The sequence below is a fragment of the Eleginops maclovinus genome, chromosome 12, assembly GCF_036324505.1.
Source record: "Eleginops maclovinus isolate JMC-PN-2008 ecotype Puerto Natales chromosome 12, JC_Emac_rtc_rv5, whole genome shotgun sequence".
NCBI lineage: Eukaryota > Metazoa > Chordata > Actinopteri > Perciformes > Eleginopidae > Eleginops > Eleginops maclovinus.
In genome coordinates, this window is record NC_086360.1 from 16441806 (window position 1) to 16464384 (window position 22579).

Genomic DNA, 22579 nt, shown 5'->3' on the forward strand with positions numbered 1-22579 from the left:
TTGCTCTTACCTTCAAACAGATAGAGAAATATATTGTCACGGAGCGACATTGTTTCCGTCAGTCGCATCAGCCTTTTGTGTGTGACCATGTTTGGTATCTGGAGTGTGATTGGCGAGGTGTTGGTGTGAGAGAGTGTCGGATTTAATAGTCTGTTATGTTTAGTGCCGTGATGTGTGTCATTAAGTTTTGACACTGTACCTCTGTTGTATTTCCAGCATAGGTTTAACTATGGCACAGAGGCTATATAGATGATCTTGAGTAATACAATTCCTTGAAGAAATTGAAACAGTTGTGTGTCCTGTTAAGTTCAGTTTGGACTTTTATTTCTGATGAGTGATAGCATCCGTGCCTATTTTTTGTTACTGTCTTTATTGTTGGTCTATTTAAAGTAATCGGAGATTGTTTCAGCTGGGAGCCCTGAAGTTAAGCCAGCAAAGTCTCATACCTCATACTAAGTGTGCTATGTGGTGAGGTCGTGCCGCGACCTCTGGCTGGACGTCACCCCCTTTTTCTCGTCCATCTTTCCTGTCATTGTCACCGGCTTTCCTATGGAGTCCATGCAGTGTTACCAGTTCTCATTTAGTCCCTTTGCTTGCAGATACTGTTTTATCGCTTTTAACCAAGCCTTCAAAGGAATTACATTTTGAATGCCATGAACATTAAAGCATTTGCACTGCACACATGAGTACACAGGAACACAAACATAGAAATTGCCAGAGTGTTTGAGAGTCATGGTCATACTGGCTGCTCTGTGCAAGAAGCTGCAGCCACAGCTGCCCAAGAGGAACACATATGTGAAATCTGACAAGAAGTTGGACCTCTACCAAGTTTTGTGCTTGTTTGTGTTGAACTTCTATAAAGTCTTTAATATTGAAACTTTAAATATAAATAAATATTGACTTCATATTTTATTAGAAAAAGCACATTTGTTTCCCCCCACCTGTTTCTTTCACAAATTGTATTGCTGCAAGTGCTGCATATAGGAAATGTAATGCAGTAGTTAGGATATGTAATGTTTTTGATGATTTAATTAGCAGTGTAACATTACATTTATAAATATATTTTCAAATTACCGCTACAGCTGCTCCGCCCCTATTAGTTTAATATGTGTTAATTAATACTCAAAAATAATATCGTCATGTGTTGCATTTTGCTGGATAGGAAAAAAAAAAAAATGTCCAGATGATAGTGCATAATTTTACATTTGGATGAGCACCAAGCTTGGTGTAAGCAAAACAAATCTGATTTTGAAAGAAGTGAGCGGCTTATGTTCTGTATGTCATTTTGTATCACTCTCTAGATGCTCTTTAAAGTTAAAGGCGGTTTACTTAAGCAGTTTTAAATAGTTTAAACTGTATAGTACGAGCATTTTGCCCTGAGGTCCGGGTTAGCAACAGCCTCATTCATTGGTTGACACAAAGTTGATTGATTCGACCAGCAGCATGCTCCTTCATTGGTTGACAGCAGATGAGTGATTGTCCTGGCAACCGATTCAACTGTGCCTCAACTGGAAAATGTTTGTTTTGAAAACTGTTTGACAAATAAGATGGAGCAGGTGGACAGAGACAATTCAATTTATCAGGATTATCTGATCCTTACTTTCTCTGCCTTTCCCTGGCTATGTTCCCACTGTTTCTTCCCGCTCTCCAGCTGCACATGGATGGTTCGTAGGGTGAATGGGAGTCTAGACTTGGTCAGGTAATGTTTCCTGGTCCTATAGCCACAGGTGAACTGGAGTCATTACAGGTCTTTAGACAGTCAGTAGACAGCTATGGTGTTGTGTCTGCATCAAGGTCACAGTTTGCATTGCAGCAAGACTTTGACGTTGTCTCAATCAAATAAAGGACAATGTGTTCGTTATTTTCAAGGAGAAATGAAAGCATTGGGAATGTGCACACTTTATAAATCACACACACATGCACACGCATGCACACACACACACACACACACACACACACACACACACACACACACACACACACACACACACACACACACACACACACACACACACACACACACACACACACACAGTCTCTGTGACCTTCCACCTATGCCAGGCTGCAGTCTTCAATGTGAGTTCTCGGAAGTGAAGAGTGAGCGTGATAGCTTACATTTCATTGTCCTTGGTGGAAATAAGCACCGCTGTATCAGTTTTCACAGTCAAAGCTCTGCCAGTTGCTTTGCTTTTGTCACTGTCCGTTAATGAGACTGTTACTCTCTGCAGAATTTTCCAATATTCCAAGATTTAGTTTTTAATAAAAACTAAATCTTGGAAAATTGGAAAAAAAAAACTTTTAATGTAAAACATTGTTTCAAGTTTCCCAAAAAGTATTTGGCAAAATCTTTGCTGCATCTCTTTTCTCTCTCTCTCTCTCTCTCTCTCTCTCTCTCTCTCTCTCTCTCTCTCTCTCTCTCTCTCTCTCTCTCTCTCCCCGTCACTAAACAACTGCTTGATGATGATGTTGTTTCTGATATTCGTTTTCTGATGAAATCAAAATGCTGTACAAACGATAGATAAGACTGCATGCTTGATTTACTTTCGCCCACAGTGAAATGGATGTGTCTCATCATCTTAAAAAGCACTCAGTTTAGTTTATAAGGGGGCTTTATCACAGGGGTGTCTTAGCTCTCAGGAAGTCATTGACCAAACTATAAAACTTGTGGAAAACTGATTCAGACATTTATAGCAGGAAAAAAGCAGTTTTGAGAATAGAGAAGCTGAAGGCGTGAAAGCTGAGTCAATGTAGCAAACTGATGGTGGAGCTTTCTGCTCCTCAGCCTTAAAGCTTCCTGACAGGCTGTGTTGAGTTCCCTTGCTGGAAACAGACACCTCATTAGAACTACAGATCTGCCGACTATGGAACACAGCTGTAAGGTGTTTGTTAAAAACAATGTGTTGATGTCCTGAGGTAAAATGACAACTTAGATTTATCCTTTTTTAATCTTCTTTTTGTGACTTGTGAAATCTTTTCTTCAACACAGCTGGGGCCACAAACTGGGGTTTGAGAGTAGGGGAGGCTTAACAAGGCGGGACCCAGAAGGCTAATTTGGGGCAGGAGTTAAGCATATAAGGGCTCAGAGACAAAGCAGGACATAAGAATATAAATCCCTGTTATGTGATATTTGAAACAGTTCTTATGTTGTGTAGAGGAAAAAGAGTGATCTTGAAATGACCTCTAAAAGGTGGAAGGTAAGGGAGGTGAGGAGAGTTTGGGACTGAAGGGTATCACATCCTGTAATGGATACAGATTCAGTGAATTCTATCCCATTCAGATTACCGGTCTGGCCCTGACTTCTTAAGACGCAGCTGGAGCAGGGACTTACATGTCTTTGTCTGTTTGTGAGAGAGGGAGAGATAGTGGGTGAGGAAGAGAGATTCTTTAATAAAATGAAAAAGTTTTTTTTTGTTGTCTGTTTTTGTGATGATCATTAAGAGGAAGTAACGGAATTTAAAGCAAGAATATAATAAGACATTTTATATTAATACAGAGACCAGCTTTTGAACCCCTCAGTATATCTTGTGCTAAGGCAGTATTAGTTTGCAGCTTTGTCATAGTGCTCATTTACAGTGTCTGCTAGGGCGTTTAGAAGAAGCAGTAGTAGCACTTTTTGTCTTAAGTAGTTAAATTGTTGTGGTTGTTGTGACCTACAGTCCTGTTTGTGCCGTGAGCTCTGGGCACAGAACAGTACAATGATGGACAGATAACAGGTGAAACGGAGCAAAGCTGGCTGTCACAATCGCAGTGCACTGGGACTACAGGGCTTAGGGTTTTCCATTCACTTGCATCCCTCCCTCCTTATTGCTCAACACTCTACCCACTCTCAGAAACCTGGAACAATTGTTTTGGATGTGCTAGGTTGATTGGGACAGCGAAAGAGTAACTATGCATTGTTTTGTTTGTGACTTTCTGTCTTGAGTCAAGAAAGATAACGTGCATGAACATTTTGGGGTTTGACGAAGAAGAAGAGAGAGGACGAATATATACTCTATATATTGCTCTTCCTGGGTTATTATTAGAGGGGATCATATTGTATCAGAACTTGGAATAAATCATTTCATGAAACCATGACCTCCAAAAGGCTCTATAATTGTAAGTATTAGTTAATAACATCATAGGAAATAAGTTGAGAGTGAATGAAACTGCTACTTTAATAAATAAGGCAGTGAAAATGAATACATTCACAGGCTGTAATTTAGGGTAATGGGTGTCTGTCGGGATACCCACTTTAAACCAAATGGCTTTGCTAAACAGACAATCATCATACGCCTTGATAGGTGCCTAATGGCTTTTCAGATGGAGGTGGATGTTGAATGTGTGTGTGTGTGGGTGTGTGTGTGTGTGTGTGTGTGTGTGTGTATGTGTGTATGCAACAGGCCTAGATGACAGCATGTTTGTCCAGTGAGATAATACAGAGGAGGCCTGGAGCCGCTGATGGGTGATATGTGACTTAGTTAATGTGAAGCTAATCATACGGAGGAGACAGTGGGACGCATACAACTATAAACACACGTACACTTACACAAACACACTCGCACACAAAGCAGGGACTCACACACACTCACACTAGTTTTCACTCATTCCGCACATTATGCACACATTAATAGGAAACACATTAATATCATTCCACAGGCTCACACACACACACACACACACACACACACACACACACACACACACACACACACACACACACACACACACACACACACACACACACACACACACACACACACACACACACACACACACACACACACACACACACACACACACACACACACACACACACACACACACACCCACACACACACACACACACACACACACACACACACACACACACACACACACACACACACACACACACAGGCTGTAAGTGAATAGAAAGTGACTGTTTAAGCCTGTGGAGATGACTGAGACGCCACAGACCAGAACTCTGAGAAATAAACACATGGCAGCTTTAATGTTAACACCATCAATGCTCCCTCTACACACACACACACACACACACACACACACACACACACACAAACACACACACACACACAAAAAAAACAATCCACGCACACACGAACACTCTCCACTCCCACAGTCACGCTGCAAGGCACTCACCTAGAATCTGATGTGTTCTCTTTCTCATCGTCGGACATTTCAATTTCAGATTTTTGTTCATTTATCATTCAGCCAAAGCAATCATTCTAACTATTATTTCTGCATGACAGCAATTTTGTGTGTAAGTGATGGTGTGTGTGTGTGTGTGTGTGTGCGTGTGTGTGTGTGTGTGTGTGTGTGTGTGTGTGTGTGTGTGTGTGTGTGTGTGTGTGTGTGTGTGTGTGTGTGTGTGTGTGTGTGTGTGTGTGTGTGTGTGCGTGTGTGTGTGTGTGTGTGTGTGTTTGTGTGTGTGTGTGCACTGTGGTAAGATATTATTGTGTTCCCTATTAATGTATTTAGCTTTTACCACAGTTTTTTTATGTCAGAAGAACTGAAGGATGAAGGATGTTAAAAAGATGCAGAAGTTTCGGTTTAAGCATAAAGAATATCGTACATATCTCACCGTTACATAGTGGTTGAAGTGGTACTGTTGTTGGATATAATAACTCTAAACTCTGGAGAACATGTGAGGTTAAAATGATTTATGATTTAAAAGTGTCAAGAAAATATCTTCTGAGAATCGATTATGTCAAGCCTCACAAGCATAACGTTAGAAAACAATCGTGTGAATGTCAGTGTTTGAATTGCTATTTGACACTACAGGTCAGGAGTGAACATAATAGATTAGTGGCAAAAAAGTGGCTTAGTAATATGTCTATGAAAATTCTCCTCAAGGTCATAGGATATCTTAATATTCAAGAAGTCAAATGCAATTTGCTATTTGGCCTTTAATAATTGTCACAAATTAATAGGCATGGCCTCTTCACGATAGTGTAAAATGAGGTTTGGAAAAACTTCCTTTGGCTAACACAAAGGCCTTACATTTTGACTACATCTTCTTGTCTCTTATCAGCTTGTATGATACCTTGCATTATTCCTGAAATTACCGTAAGTACCAAAACAGCTTGACCTGAGTTACTTGGCAGGATGGGTCCTTCCGAACCCTGTAAACAACTTAGCAAAACAAGTATCTTAATCGGAGCATTCACTTTAATCAAGCAATTTGTGGGCATACCAATTGGAACAAAGTTGAACTTGTGTGCTGAATATTTGGGACCTTCTGTTTGACCATTTAGCTATTAGGGTTAATGTGTTAGGGTCACATTGGAGCTTTAAGCATTTAACTCTAGTCAACTTTGCCCTTATAGACTACACTTAAAAACATGTATCTCTTTGTTATGATGACGTTTTCCTCCTCATGCTGTACATCTACCCCTATTTGTGTAAGATGTAGTGTCTTTCTGTGTTTTGTATCCAACATTTGTCACTTAGAGTATTTATTTAAGGCAATTCTGCAGTTGATGTTTTTTTCAAGTAGGGCAATTTTTTCTCCTGCCAGCGAGAAAAAACAGAGTGTATATATGTTCCTGCATGTTGTGAGGACCATGTGAAGAGCAACCATATCACTGTTCACTTGACAAAAGAGAAGAAGTTTGGGTCATTGAGCAGCCTCATTTTAAAACAAACTTTAGCTTAAGGATGCTTATCTTATAAATGTGCAATATTGACATGTTTGATAGATTTCTGTACATGTGTGAGAAAAAGGAAAAGGCATCATTGAATCAGAGAGGGAAATCAAGGTGAATCCATGTAGACAAGTCTGTTAGAAAATATTTACTGTAAAAACGATTAAAGCATTTAAAAGTTTCTCTGTCTTCTTTGCCTTGTATCGGTTTTGCTTTGAATTTCTTTCACAGACACATACGCTCACACAAAAAAAGGTGACATCATGACTAGACTTCTGGGTGGTACCCCATTTGTTCCGAACGACTGCATCACGCAAAAATGCTAAGTCTTCTACCATGCTGTCATTCTCCCTTTTAACTTGTGAGAGTGTGTCAGTGTGTTTTTATTGCTCTGTTATATCCACGGTGTGAAATCTTATACTTATGTTGTTACATTTGCCATGGCCAGCCATCAACTTGGCATGTGTGCTCCGATTGTTTATCAGTTTTTAGAGGTGAAATTTGCATACCACCATGGTGGAACAATGAGTCATATGATGTTATCACGGGAATAGCATATTCACTATGGTAAAAATAGCTGCCAAGTTTGAATGGACTTTGATGGTGTGTGTATTACACTATGTATTACTCTGACATGGGGGTGCATCATAGTCTAAGTATGCTGTCTTTAGCGCAGAAACCAGATTTCTATTATGCAGTATAAAGTTTAGTAGGCATATCACTTTTAAATGTCTGATTAGAATGCAAGCTTAACAATAGGTCGGTCAGGCCACTATTTTTTCACTTAGTTAATCTTTTGTTATTTTGTTTGCGAGACATTACATTTCTGTTGTCATTAGAAACCACATGTTGAACGCTGTGGGTCAAATGTATAATTTGTGGTTTAGATAAACTTGTTTGAAAACCTTTAGTAGAACATGTTTGTCCGTATTAACAAGGAGAAAAAACAGGCTTTCAGACGGCAAGAGAATGACTATCCAGAAAACCACTAATGGAACTAATTGGAAAAGTTCATTCACAGTTCATTTGATATCAGTAATTGCTGCAGTCACAGCTGTGCATGCAGATGTTAAATGTGTTTGTGTGGGGAAATAGGAGAGCTTCATGATACCAGTTTTGGTTAATATTGTGCCTTATTAGAGCATATAGAATAAACCCAGAGGGGCAACAACAAATAGATTAATAAACAACAATGGTTATTAAAACTTGCTAGACATTGGCTTTGTTGACACAGTAAATAAAGATGCTTCATATAAAAACTATGTTTCTTAGGGAAACTTTCCTTCGACTTCTTTTATGTTTTATCTTTTTTTTGAAGATTATGTTTCAATATAAATATACTAAGTTAAAATATTTTAAACAAAAACAAAACATTGAAGATGTGTCAAACAAGTATATGTATTGCATTACTCAATTGCATTGCTTATGCTAAAGCATTCCTTTGTGACATACACATCTGTCTGATGGAGGAGAAGAGCTGCTGCTTAAAGGATCTGCTGAAGAACTCCGAAGCATCCGGTAGCTTCATTTGTCTTCCATAGGAATAGTTTGAAAAGAGGTGTAGGAGGACATTTTCCATCTCTCCTGCAATTATTTTGACATACATTTCAGATGAACTTAAAATCTAATCTTTGATACAGATATACTTTATAAGCCAGTGATTTTTGCTTCAATGTACTGATTTGGAATTTAATTGTAATAGTGTTCAGTAGGAGTGGATAATGTTGCCAAAAACCTCCACCACATCCAATGCAATTCTATATTTTATGTATAAAGAATCATTATAGAGTAAATATTTAGAAATTCAATAATATAATACCTGAATGAAGCAAAAAGATGGAGATCTGGATCCTATAAACGTATTACTATAGTGTAGTCCTGTTGAGTTAGTTTTAAGAAAAGTCATGATTTAGCAAAATCTCCATTTTCAGTGCACAACTTACCAAATTATAGTGTGCACGGCAATGATTTATATCTTTATGACAAATCAGATTTAGCTTATATTATGTATTCAAATCAGAAGAAGCCAGTTTTTAAGTGGTATCATAATCACAGCCACAGCCTACTGATCCAGCCGGATGCCCAGTGTCTTTGAATTGATACAAGCTGTTTTGTGATGAGTAGGAGCCCACAGATGGCCATGAGAAGGAGCTTTTGATGAAGAGACCAGCTGGTATTCTTTCTCTTCTTTTCTTTGCTTGCCTCTCTCACACCTCCTTAAGGACGTTTCATAATTTCCTTGTATTCCAGAGGGAATGCTGAGGGCCTTCTGTAATGAACCTCAAGTTCCGGGATCCTTGTGTACCTGTCACTCATCCCCATGAAAGGGGACTCACAAACACACACACACACACACACACACACACACACACACACACACACACACACACACACACACACACACACACACACACACACACACACATACACACACACACACACACACACACACACACACACACACACACACACACACACTAAACTCACAGCATAAAGCTGGCAGATAACAGCTGTATAACCAGAAACTGGCTCATTACTGCATCATTCATCAGTGTGACATAATGAAGGAATGCTTGAAGAGCTGTTGATGATGTTGTGTTGGAGGATAGAATAGATGAATGAAGCGCCAACAGCTTCTCTCTTCTCTTCTTTCATTGGTTTTGTTACGCGGTTTACATCATTTCTGTCTTTTGTGATTGGTTACTTGGTGGTCGCTCTCAGTCCTGGTTGCAGATTCACTGAATATTTTAGAAGTAAATCATTATTTTAACTTTGTTTTACTTTATTCATGCATTTATCAAACCAGTAGTTATAAGTCTACTTGAGCTTGAAGCAGCACTTTTTTACACAATCTGAGTTTTAGGTGAATGAATTAATAAAGACATATTCAAATGTGGGAGAAGAAAGACACATGATGGTTTAATATGTCTGTATTAAAGAAATAATGCATCTTTTGAACATTGTACATGAAAAGGCGCTGGAGGGGTAATGGTGCAGAGCTTCTTACTTGAGCCACGGACTGCGAAAATAAAGAACTATTTTCTTGCTTTGATAACCGTGTCAATAAGTGCAACTTCTTAATCCGGCAGGAATACAAGTGTAAGGGAATCTGTCTGATATTTTCTCCTCCAATATTATTGAAATAGTAATAAACTAGTAAAAGAGAGAGCTTTGTCACATGACTCGAAGGCAGAACATATTTGAATTTCAAAGTAAGTTAAGTCAAAACAGCCAAATAGTTGACTTCCACTTCCCAGCATCCAGCTTCGAGATCACAAAGCAGGGTTCATTAAGACATTCCTGTACATGTGGGATGTGCTCGGCTCATCTAAGCATTGACAGGAAGAAGAACATTGAGATAAGACCAACGCTGAAAGTATATAGAAGTCTGAAGAGAGAGAGGTTATCCAAAACCTTTCCCCTTCCATGTATCTTTCTCTGTACCGATGTCCCTGTCAAACACCAGGAAGATGAACTACTACTTAGAGGAAAGAAGGGGGCAGGAAGGGAGCCATGTTGTCAAATGAGTGTGTCCTAAGTGGAAGGGGGAGCAAGTTGTGTTTACATGGGCTTGCTGAAAGGTTTTTTTTCTGGTAGGCCTTGTTTGACATGGCCAGGATAACTAATGAATAAGTTCTCTCTCTGTTTCACCCCGTCTTTTTGTCTGCCTATCTTCCTCTTTATTCTCCTACCTTCATCTTTCCGTCTCATGAACAATATCCCTCTCCTTCACTTATATCCCCTCTGTCTATCTAAATATCTGTCTTCTCCCTTTCTTTCATGCGTTCCAGTTTGTACAAAGTGGCATCTGTTGGAGAGAGGCCTTTTAGCTTTTGGGGGTTTTTGGGCCACGGTTGTTAATTGTGTGTTTACAGTGGCCCCTATATCCTGCCATCAAGCCAGAAAAACCCTATAGGGGAGACCTGAAAGCTCACACTGGCATCTGAAAGGCCATTTTAATGAAAGAGCTTGAAACAATTATAGTGTCAGTAAAGTGCCTAAACATTGGTCCAGTTTCAGAGCACTAGTAGTTTGACTTTCTGCATGTTTTGACATTGGTGGTACTTAGTGAGGTTTGGACTGGAGCCTCATTGGTCAGTGCACATTTTTACGGTTGCACCTTACGTCCAAGACGGGCCACAGGGACATATTTTCTTGCATTTAAGTTGACCCTCGTATTCTTTTAATTGCATTACCAATGGCCCCTCAAACCATCTAAATAATACATTATAAAATGATACCTTATCTCTCTATGTAGTAGGTTTTAACAATGACGTATTCTCGGTCAAAATCAATGCTAATTTGCACATAGAATTCGCAGCTCCATGAAGGCACTCTTCTATCTTAAAGAGAAGATTTGGATAACATGCAAGGTTGGAGCCTTCTTGTTTTCTAAAACAGAAGAATATTTGACCTTGGTTCTGCAGACAGATGGTAAAAACTGCACATCACCCCAGGATCAACTGATTTTTCAAGGAAGAAGACAAAGAAAAACAAGAATCAGGCAAAGAATTTCTGTAATCTGTTGCTGGTTTTAAATCAGATTATGAAACACGTTTTGTGTTAGACACCTCACCTTTTACGTCCAGTGCAAGGAGAATTAATACATAAAACATTCTGCTCTGCTGTGGGCTGTGCTTTTTTTAAATCTCTTTCCCACTGTCTCTCTCTCTCTCTCTCACACACACACACACACACACACACACACACACACACACACACACACACACACACACACACACACACACACACACACACACACACACACACACACACACACACACACACACACACACACACACACACACACACACACACACACACACACACACACAGCAGTAGCCAGGGATCCCAGGTGCAGGATGGATGTGAAAGGCTTTGTGTTTTGTCAACAGCAAAGCAGCACCTCACATGACTATCTAGTGGACTCACGTAGGGAGGAGAGGGCAAAGGAAGTGGAAGATGAGAAGAGAAAAAGAGGTGGGGTTTAAGAAGATAGGGAGACTGTTCGGAAGATTTGAAAATGAGGTGGAGGAGAAGAAAAGATGAAAACAATGTGTGTAGATTTAACGAGTAGAGGAAAAGGGATATATTCAGGTGAGAGGCAGAGGAGGGTGAATGAAAAAAGATAAAGGACAAAGAACAAAAGGGGAAAGATAGGTTGCCATTGAGTGAGACACAAAGTGAGTGAGTATTCAGAATCAGGATGGAGTAAGTGATGGGAGGGAGGGGGAGTGAGAGAAAGGGTGGAAAAGGCCAGTGGCCTCTACTCTGTCCCCTCTGTGCTGCTAAACTGCCCACCAGTTCCCCGCAGCTCTGTCACTTCTTGTTTGTTAATCCCCCTTTCTTCTCCCCCTCCTACTCTTCCTCGCTCCCTTTCTCTCAAATCGGTCAATTGTTAATGTGACCCCTTTAAACCCCACCGAACCCTCTCTTGCAGTATTGTCAACACATTATCAGTGTGTACAAGAGAGACATTTAGAAAGGGCAGTGCTGGATGACGAATTGCTATGCTGGTTTGTAAGTGTCTGCTACAGTTATTTTTGTCTTGAAAGTTTTCCTTTTGCAAATAAAAGGACTAGTTATCAGCATATTATGAAGCTACGGTATTTCATGTGTTTGATGTTTCTGTTAAGATAAGGACTTTACATAACTTTATCATTTTAATACTGCACACACATCCTCACTGGTGAAATTGAGTAAAAAAAATATGTTTCTACTACCAGTGCAAACTATGAGTTAGAGCGAGATAAGATTGCTTGTGCATATACATATGTATCACTCTCAACATGAACGAGATGAATGAGAAAGGATGTTGGAGCTTTTGGTGAATACAAATCAATAATGTAAGAGAAAACAAGTGTAGCACATCAACACATGAGATATTAGTGACCGTGAAGCAAATAAATAGAGACAGAGACATTTGTGCCGCACGTGAAAATGCTTTTGGTGTGTATCAATGTGCGTATTTGTGTCTTTATGCTTCAGTCCATTAGGTTGCGTTGAGCGTTTATCCCTAGAGGAAGTTCTTTGATGTTTTCTAAAAGACAGCTGAGCTCAGATGAAAGAGAAGATACCACCCATTATGTGACGTTTGACTGACACAGCATAACCACCCTGAAAATGTGTCGACATATTTAAGTGTCCATCTATTCTAATTTGTTATTCAAAGGTGAGGCTCTCTCTCCACACAATGAACATACTGTTAGCACTAATTGCTCAATTTTCACTTAGTTACACTATCCAGCCAACACAGAAGGTACCACCAAAACAAGGTTTTTGCTAGCTAGGTTGCTTTAAGCATATATTTCATAATGGAACATTTTTTTGGAGACAATAGACTCAGCACTTTGATTAATCACATTTTATTTAAATAATGTCAGTCCAGCAGTGGACTGACATTATTAGGGCACAGCCTCTTCGCTATGATATTCCACCAAATGTCTAAGCTTAGACAATACATCTGTAGCTCCAAAAGCTATTTTTTGATTGAATGCATGAGCTCAGAAAAGAGACTATACTTAAAAGAAATAAACAATTAAAATCCCAGTTTTAGAGGATTTGAAAGTGGCAATGCTGCTACTGCGCAATTATCAATAAAAACTATTTTATAGTTCACAATTTTTGAAGGAGAGTTTATGCTGAGAATGCTGAGATACTTGTGTCTAACTTGAGGACTATCCCACTTTAAATCCCCTAATATGAAGTGGCCAGCAGTGGGACTTCTCCAGTGCACAGTCAATTTCAGCTTTTATGTCATTTTGACTATCCTCACTATCAAATTCTGTAAGTAAAACATTCAAAAATGTATAGGAAGCTCAAGAAGTTGGTATGCTTTCAATCTCCAATAATGTTATCTCAATCACGTAGATTTTACTATAGGCTAACATGCGCAGAGAAGAAAAGTACATTGTTTTATTCATTTTGACTGTGCCCTTTCAATCATAATTTGTGTTTTTTATTCTCATCGTTTATGAGAAGCATCTGCTTAATAAAGAGAAGCTGAACTTGAGAACATAGGTTGAAAAGGAGCAGGAGAGCAGATTTGGTATCTGCTAGTAGTTTCTTTCAAAGAGGAAGGACTTGTGCTTATTTTGGACCATCTCCATGTGCAGCTGTTAAGCATCTGGTCTCAATGATCATGCTGGAATGAATGAAAATCTTAAAAGCCATGAGGGAAAGACACTTCCGGGAGCCTTTTTTTCCCTCAAGAGACAAACAGGTGCCCTTTTGAAATAGGATAAGTAGGAAATACAGCAGCTTTGTTCTCGTTCTTAGCCACATCAGTTTCAGAGTGAAACAAAAAGAATCTGCTGTGACAAAGTATCAGGTGTTCAAGCTTGTGTTTTTTGTTTCTCAAACATTCTCTCGATTATACTTGTATTTATCTATAAATGTTTGGGATTGGATTCATTTTAGTTAGTTTCATTATGTCCGTTTTCAGTTCAGTCAGCTGACTAACATCAAATGGATGTCAATACAGAGCCTGCACATGGTTGATGTTTGCCGCCTGGTCTCTGACTTTGTCCCTACCTGCAGCACGCAGCAGCACAGCAGAGATTTGTGGAGCTAAACTTCTCCTCCAGGGGAGTTTACAAATGTTCATTTGGCTGTTGAGGTGGAGGATGTGTTCATATAAACTATGAACAGCAGAGGAAACGTCAGCATCATTGTCGTAATATTCCATGAGTGTGCAAAAGTGTTTGTCCCCTTTCTGATTTCTTATTTTCTTGCATGTTTGTCACAATTAAATGTTTCTGATCGTCAACCAAATTTAAATATTAGACAAAGATAACACAAGTAAACACAAAATGCAGTTTTTAAATTAAGGTGTTCATTATTAAGGGGAAAACAAATCCAAACCTACATGGCCCCGTGTGAAAAATTGATTGCCCCCCCCCCCACATCATGGTTTATCACATCTTTGGAAAGCTGTTGAAATGTTATTTGTATTTACACATTTTTATAGTAGTAATTGTTTAGATTTACTAATTAACTGGAGGAAATTGATTTACATCTACTGAATATCTGGCTGAAAGTGATTTGGAATTCACTAAATAAATAAGGTATAACTACTCATAGTTTAGCACATTGGTTCTTAATTCAACAAAATTACAGTGCCAATATTATTTACCTTTACATACGTACATGTGTTGTTTAAATACAAGTGTTAATTGATGACAAATAACTTTAAGTCTATTCAATAATATTGGATTTCACTGTTGCCACAATAATTCTATGTCTAATCTACCGAATATTCTGCCTTCTTAGTGCCACAGTTTACTTAAGTGCACTCACCCACATCACAATGCATTTAACGTACAGGTAAACATTTATTTAAACATTTATTTTTGCAACTTTACACAAATACTTTTTTCCAACATTTTTGAAGTGCAAAATGCAAAAAAAATGTTTAATTAGATTGAGAGTGGAAAACAAGAACAACACATGGATGTGACACAAGGTATACTTAAACCTATTTGTTAATTATTTTGCTGACTTTCTAACAATGTATTGTTTTTTAACCCAAACTGCCTGATGACCTTTAACCGCTGCCAGTCACTTGTGGGCATAACAGGCATATTGCTTTGAACTTAGCAAACCGAAACACTTGTGGACAATGTTTTTTCAAACAGTTAAAAGAAAGAAATTCAAATATTACGTGGTAAATTCACTTGGATTCTGATCAGGTGATGCACCTTTTTCACAGCAATAATTGTTGCCTGTCAAAGCAGAGGTGTAAACAATAACATTAATTAAGGCCCCATTCCATTTGGTGACCTAGTCAGTGAGAAAACTAGGCAAAAGGTAGAGCGATGAAACTGGCTCAATTCAAACAAACATTTAAAGTCAACACTCGCTTTTCCATAAAATCAAAGGGTATATGATTAACAAACATTGTCACGCAGAAAGCCAAATGTATCATATATACATTTTTTTATATTTATTATATTATTTGCACATTTGTTATACCACATGTTTCAAACACGTGATCTTTCTCATTTAAAAGTTTTTCTTTTTACATGTGGCTCTTGTGGGGGTACACTCATTTGGCAAATTGCTTCTATGTATAACTTAGTAGTGAGAGAGAGAGCGGATATTGCATATCAGTTGGATATACTGAGCAACGCACACACAGACATAATATACCCGGTTAAATGTGTAGATACATGTTCACATCTTGCCGTGATACCGGGTTGATTCAGTCAGCTTGAGACACTGGTTGAAACTGAGAGAAAAACTGACGAGGCCGTTATGCCCTCTGTAATGACCTGGCTCAAAAGGCCACAACAAAGGAGAGACACACCATATCAATGGTTAATAAAAGAAGTGTAATTAGTGTAAATGCAGGGTGAGGGTTGTGTGGACGTGTATGTGTGAGGGTGCTGAGGTGCACAAAGTAAAGCAACTAAAGTAACACAGCATACTCAACACAATGTTCAACTGCAACGGCAACGTGATTTAAAAAAATATGCGTTAATTCACAACAATAAAGCAGGTCTTACCTTTGGTAAATTGGCACTCACGAAGTGAAGTGTGGCAGACACAGATGATGAAAATTACCATGCCGCACAAAATGGCTGGGGCGGAAATGTAAAGGCAGTAGAACTGACAACCTCCCAGTGAGTACAATTAATCAATATTTTGCATTTATGACGCTACTAAAAATATACCATTCATTTCTGCTCAGTAATCCAAAGCTGATCTGTATTCAAACAAAACTAAAATGCAATTAATAAATCATTTAAAATTGTTTGAATTTAGCTTAATGTAATTCCAAACTACATAAAGTCATTTATATTGTGTATAATTTACTTTGTATTATTTATTTAATATTAATTGACCCCAATCCCAGTTTTTACAGTGTAGGACCTGCCTGACAAAGTGAAATAGACCAAAAGATCCTCAAAAGCTAGACATAATGCTGCGATCCAAAGAAATTCAGGAACAAATGAAAAACAAAGTAATTGAGATCTATCAATCTGGAAAAGGTTATAAAGCCATTTCTAAAGCTTTGGGACTCCAGCAAATCACAGTGAGAGCCATTATCCACAAATGGCGAAAACATGGAACAGTGGTGAACCTTCCGAGGAGTTGCCAGCCGACCAAAATTACCCCAAGAGCGCAGCGACGACTCATCCAAGAGGTCACAAAAGACTCCACAACAACATCCAAAGAACTGCAGTCCTCACTTGCCTCAGTTAAGGTCAGTGTTCATGACTCCACCATAAGAAAAAGACTGGGCAAAAATGGCCTGCATGGCAGAGTTCTAAGATGAAAACCACTGCTGACCAAGAGTAAGAAAACATCTTGATGATCCCCAAGACTTTTGGGAAAATACTCAGTGGAAGGTGTGTGTCCCATTACCTCTGTTATAAAAGTAACACAGCATTGCAGAAAAAGGAACATCATACCGACAGTAAAATATGGTGGTGGTAGTGTGATGGACTGGGGCTGTTTTGATGCTTCAGGACCTGGAAGACTTGCTGTGGTAAATGGAATCATGAATTCTGCTGTCTACCAAAAAATCCTGAAGGAGAATGTCCGGCCATCTGTTTGTGACTTCAAGCTGAAGCGCACTTGGGTTCTGCAGCAGGACAATGATACAAAACACACCGGCAAGTTTACCTCTGAATGACTTAAGAAAAACAAAATGAAGACTTTGGAGTGGCCTAGTCAAAGTCCTGACCTGAATCCGATTGAGATGCTGTGGCATGACCTTTAAAAAGGTGGTTCATGCTCAAAAACCCTCCTATGTGGCTGAATCACACCAATTCTGCAAAGATGAGTGGGCCAAAATTCCTCCACAGCGCTGTAAAAGACTCATTGCCAGTTATCACAAATGTTTGATTGCAGTTGTTGCTGCTGAGGGTGGCCCAACCAGTTATTAGGATTAGGGGCCAATCACTTTTAGACACAGGGCCGTGTAGGTTTGGATTCCCCCCCCCCCACCCCCCCCCTAATAATAAACACCATTTAAAAACTGCATTTTGTGTTTACTTGTGTTATCTTTGTGTTGCAATGTGAGGTACAGGTGATAAACATCACGACGAGAAAAGGTTTTCTTTCACAAGAACATTATTTTACAGAAACATAAGCTGCTCTTTCGACAGGTGCTGCTCTTTCACCAACAAGGAAACAGAAGCCCCCTCTCCTTTCTCTTCCCAGTCGTTTATAGCCGATTGCCATCAGGTCATGGCTCTGAAAGGCTATTGAAGAGTTAAAAAAGAATAAACATTGTTTTCAACATATTAGAAAATCCTCAAGGTCTAAGTAAATCCATTATTTTATCCTACGAAACATTTTACATTCAAAACAAAACGAGATCTTCACAAAACGGATAGTTTTTAAATTAATTGGCACAGCCAAGACTCCACCTACTCAGAACACATAAGCAGCAGCTTGTAGGCGTGCTCCCGCTTTGATCACTGGCACAAGATGGCCTCCAGGTCTGAACAAAGGAAATGGTGAATGATATTGTGATTGTGTTTTTTTTTAAAGTGAAATACATTTAAATACACAGTATCTTTATTTGCCTATGTACATGTATATTATAAACTTTAAGTTAAATAAAGACAATTCTTTAGAACATTTGCCTACTTTCCTTAACAAAGAACTTTGTCTAGTCAAATGTTAGTGAGGGAGTGCTTGCTTTCTCACACTTTGTCTGATATTTAAATTTATTTGATGATCTGAAACAATTAAGTGTGAGAAAACATGCAAGAAAATCAGGAAGGGGGCAAACACTTTTGTTTTCACACCACTGTAAATCTACTTGTACTTGAGTACTTGTTTTTCTTTCTCTTACCCAACTAAATTGCTGTTATTTTCTCATTTTGTCTTTTTTGTAGGCAATATACTGGACAGTATGCTGCTAAGAGCATCCAGTAAGGAGGCATTGGAGAGTGGGAAGGAGGCCAGTGGCAGCACAGCTCCTGCTTCTTCCTCCGTGAGACTACTGTGGTGTCACTGTTATTCCCACTGCCCTGAAGACTCAGCCAATAACACATGCAGGTACTGTAAGATGAGAAGAAACGCGTGCTCCATAGCTTATCTGTTAACGGGATCACTTCACTATCACTTGTCACTTTACACTTACATTGTACATTTATAGTTTATTTAATAACCCATACACTGCACTGTAATGTAAATATTATCCTGCGTTACATTTTGTAAATTCAAAAGTCTAATTGTCACTCAGGTTACTTGTTATTTATGTTCATATTCAACTGCATATAGACATAAACACTGCCCTGCCAAAAAAAGGTCACAAGCCTGGGGGGGGGGCAGTGCTATGATCTGGGGTTGCTGCAGTTGGTCTGGTCTAGGTTCAGCCACGTTATGTGCCCAAAGAATGAGGTCAACTGACTACCTGAATATACTGAATGACCAGGTTATTCCATCAATGGATTTTTTCTTCCCTGATGGCACGGGCCATGTTCCAAAATGACAATGCCAGGATCCATCGGGCTCAAATTGTGAAAGAGTGGTTCAGGGAGACATCATTTTCACACATGGATTGGCCACCACAGAGTCCAGACCTGAACCCGATTGAGAACCTTTGGGATGTGCTGGAGAACACTTTGCGCAGTGGTCCGAATCTCCCGTCATCAATACATGATCTTGCCGAGAAAAAAAAATATATATATATACAGTGGGGCAAAAAAGTATTTAGTCAGCCACCAATTGTGCAAGTTCTCCCATTTAAAAAGATGAGAGAGGCCTGTAATTTTTTATCATAGGTATACCTCAACTATGAGAGACAGAATGGGGAAAAAAAATCCAGGAAATCACATTGTAGGATTTTTAATGAATTAATTTCTAATGATTGTGGAAAATAAGTATTTGGTCAATAACAAAAGTTCATCTCAATACTTTGTTATATACCCTTTGTTGGCAATGACAGAGGTCAAACGTTTTCTGTAAGTCTTCACAAGGTTTTCACACACTGTTGCTGGTATTTTGGCCCATTCCTCCATGCAGATCTCCTCTAAAGCAGTGATGTTTTGGGGCTGTCGCTGGGCAACACGGACTTTCAACTCCCTCCAAAGATTTTCTATGGGGTTGAGATCTGGAGACTGGCTAGGCCACTCCAGGACCTTGAAATGCTTCTTACGAAGCCACTCCTTCGTTGCCCTGGCGGTGTGTTTGGGATCATTGTCATGCTGAAAGACCCAGCCACACTTCATCTTCAGTGCCCTTGCTGATGGAAGGAGGTTTTCACTCAAAATCTCACGATACATGGCCCCATTCATTCGTCCTGGTCCCTTTGCAGAAAAACAGCCCCAAAGCATGATGTTTCCACCCCCATGCTTCACAGTAGGTATGGTGTTCTTTGGATGCAACTCTGCATTCTTTCTCCTCCAAACACGACGAGTTGAGTTTTTACCAAAAAGTTCTATTTTGGTTTCATCTGGCCATATGACATTCTCCCAATCCTCTTCTGGATCATCCAAATGCCCTCTAGCAAACTTCAGACGGGCCTGGACATGTACTGGCTTAAGCAGGGGGACACGTCTGGAAGTGCAGGATTTAAGTCCCTGGCGGCGTAGTGTGTTACTGATGGTAGCCTCTGTTACTTTGGTCCCAGCTCTCTGCAGGTCATTCACTAGGTCCCCCCGTGTGGTTCTGGGATTTTTGCTCACCGTTCTTGTGATCATTTTGACCCCACGGGGTGAGATCTTGCGTGGAGTCCCAGATCGAGGATGATTAGCAGTGGTCTTGTATGTCTTCCATTTTCTAATAATTGCTCCCACAGTTGATTTCTTCACACCAAGCTGCTTACCTATTGCAGATTCAGTTTTCCCAGCCTGGTGCAGGTCTACAATTTTGTCTCTGGTCTCCTTTGACAGCTCTTTGGTCTTGGCCATAGTGGAGTTTGGAGTATGACTGTTTGAGGTTGTGGACAGGTGTCTTTTGTACTGATAACGAGTTCAAAAAGGTGCCATTAATACAGGTAACGAGTGGAGGACAGAGGAGCCTCTTAAAGAGGAAGTTACAGGTCTGTGAGAGCCAGAAATCTTGCTTGTTTGTAGGTGACCAAATACTTATTTTACCGAGGAATTTACCAATTAATTCATTAAAAATCCTACAATGTGATTTCCTGGATTTGTTTTTCTCATTCTGTCTCTCATAGTTGAAGTGTACCTATGATAAAAATTACAGGCCTCTCTCATCTTTTTAAATGGGAGAACTTGCACAATTGGTGGCTGACTAAATACTTTTTTGCCCCACTGTACACACACACACACACACATCTATCTATATATATATATATAGATAGATGTATAGAGATAGATATATAAAGCCGCTTTATTTTTATTTATTCTGTAAGATGTTCATTCTTTAGAATTGTTTATTTCTTATTTTATTCCTATTCATATTGTGTATTGTATTTTGCTGCTGCAACGCAAACATTTTCCAGTCTGGGATTAATAAAGTAAATCTTATTTTATAGGACATGTAACACACTTGCATCTGAGTTATTAGTGGTTATTCTTTCGGAAGTTGCTTTACTTAGTGTCCTTGTTTTCCAGGACGGATGGCCACTGTTATACCATGGTGGAGGAGGAGGGCGGGGTACCGGTCCAGAGTGCAGGTTGTCTTGGACTGGCCGGATCAGAGTTTCAGTGTAGGGTGAGTAGATGACTGTCATAGCACAATATAAGAAACTGGTCTCTTCTGCAACTAATTATTTAGCATCCTTTATCTCATAGCTTTATCTTAACCACTTAATTCAACCCTGTTTTATATCAAAACATTTTCAATTTACTATGACACAAAACAGAGACAATAAAATTCAATTTATGGTTAGAGTCATAACTTAATAAGAAACGGAACATATAACTAATAAAAAAGGAGAAACAGAAAAAAATAATTAAATTTCTGTCTTCCAGGACACGGGGAACGCACTTCAAAGGAGATCATTGGAGTGCTGTGCAGACCAAGATTACTGTAATAGAAACTTGTATCCTACACTACCACCACTTAAACCACCTCGTAAGTGTATCTATCTTTCTCCACTCTTTCTTCCCCCATGAAACACACAAAATAGCGTTTTTCTCCAGATGGCAGGTGGCATTGACAGCGTACAATAAATAAAGACAGGGCAAATAACTGTGATTGATGGTGTTGTGGCACACAGGATTAAAGATATCATGACATGTTCGGAGAGACAAAGACGGCTTAAGTGGTGGAGACAACAGGATTTACTGTCAAAATGTCCTGGAGCTGCTAAGTGTCAAGGGAATACCGAGGTCTCTACTGTTTACACTATACTCCATATGCAAGTGTCAGAGTCTTTTTGTGTATTTGAGAGACCGAAGCCTGGACTCCCAGAGAAATCACAAACCCCAGCAGCCGGCGAGGGCAGTCATCAATCTGAAACCCCAATCTGACTCTTTCCGAGTCGGGCCAGTCTCTGGCATCTGCAATTCTCTCAAACAGGGAAAAGAAAGTGTCTGGATCGGACTCACTAAACCTTGGAAGCATCCGAACATTAGTAACAAAATCAGAGTTCCTGCTCACTGTATTTTGGCTATCAGCACTGAGTACACCTGAAAACGTACCCTCCTTCACCAACTGCAACCGATAATTTTCAACATCCAACTTTGCACACTCAGTTTTGTGCTTAATAGCTTCAATTTCCACCTCCTTATAGTACTTCATCCGTTCCTGTTTTACCTGTTGCCTTAATTGCAATTGTAACAACTCCTTTTGTTGCTCAAACGTTAATAACCCAGTATTAGCTGGAGATACACTGGGCCCTGAACCTTCCACAGTCTGTGCACCCAAAATGCCTTAGTGCCCTTAATGTCTTAGTCAAACCCCCTTTCAAATCACTTTTCACACTTTCGTTTCATTTTTTGTCAGGAGCATAAACATCATAGTGCTCTGCAATCCTCAAAAGCTGCTCTTTGGTGTGCAGATCCAATAGCAACTCAGAAGGATTCTGA

At 39.4% G+C, this 22579-nt stretch overlaps 1 protein-coding gene across 1 annotated transcript in view; it reads left to right on the forward strand.

The window, feature by feature from the left end:
* bmpr1ba (bone morphogenetic protein receptor, type IBa) overlaps positions 1-22579 on the forward strand; it is a 29071-nt gene that overhangs the window by 997 nt on the left and 5495 nt on the right. Inside the window, exons 2-4 of the mRNA XM_063898335.1 lie at positions 18476-18638; positions 21161-21260; positions 21521-21623. Coding sequence (XP_063754405.1) covers positions 18476-18638; positions 21161-21260; positions 21521-21623 — 366 coding nt within the window. The remainder of the gene's footprint in view (positions 1-18475; positions 18639-21160; positions 21261-21520; positions 21624-22579) is intronic.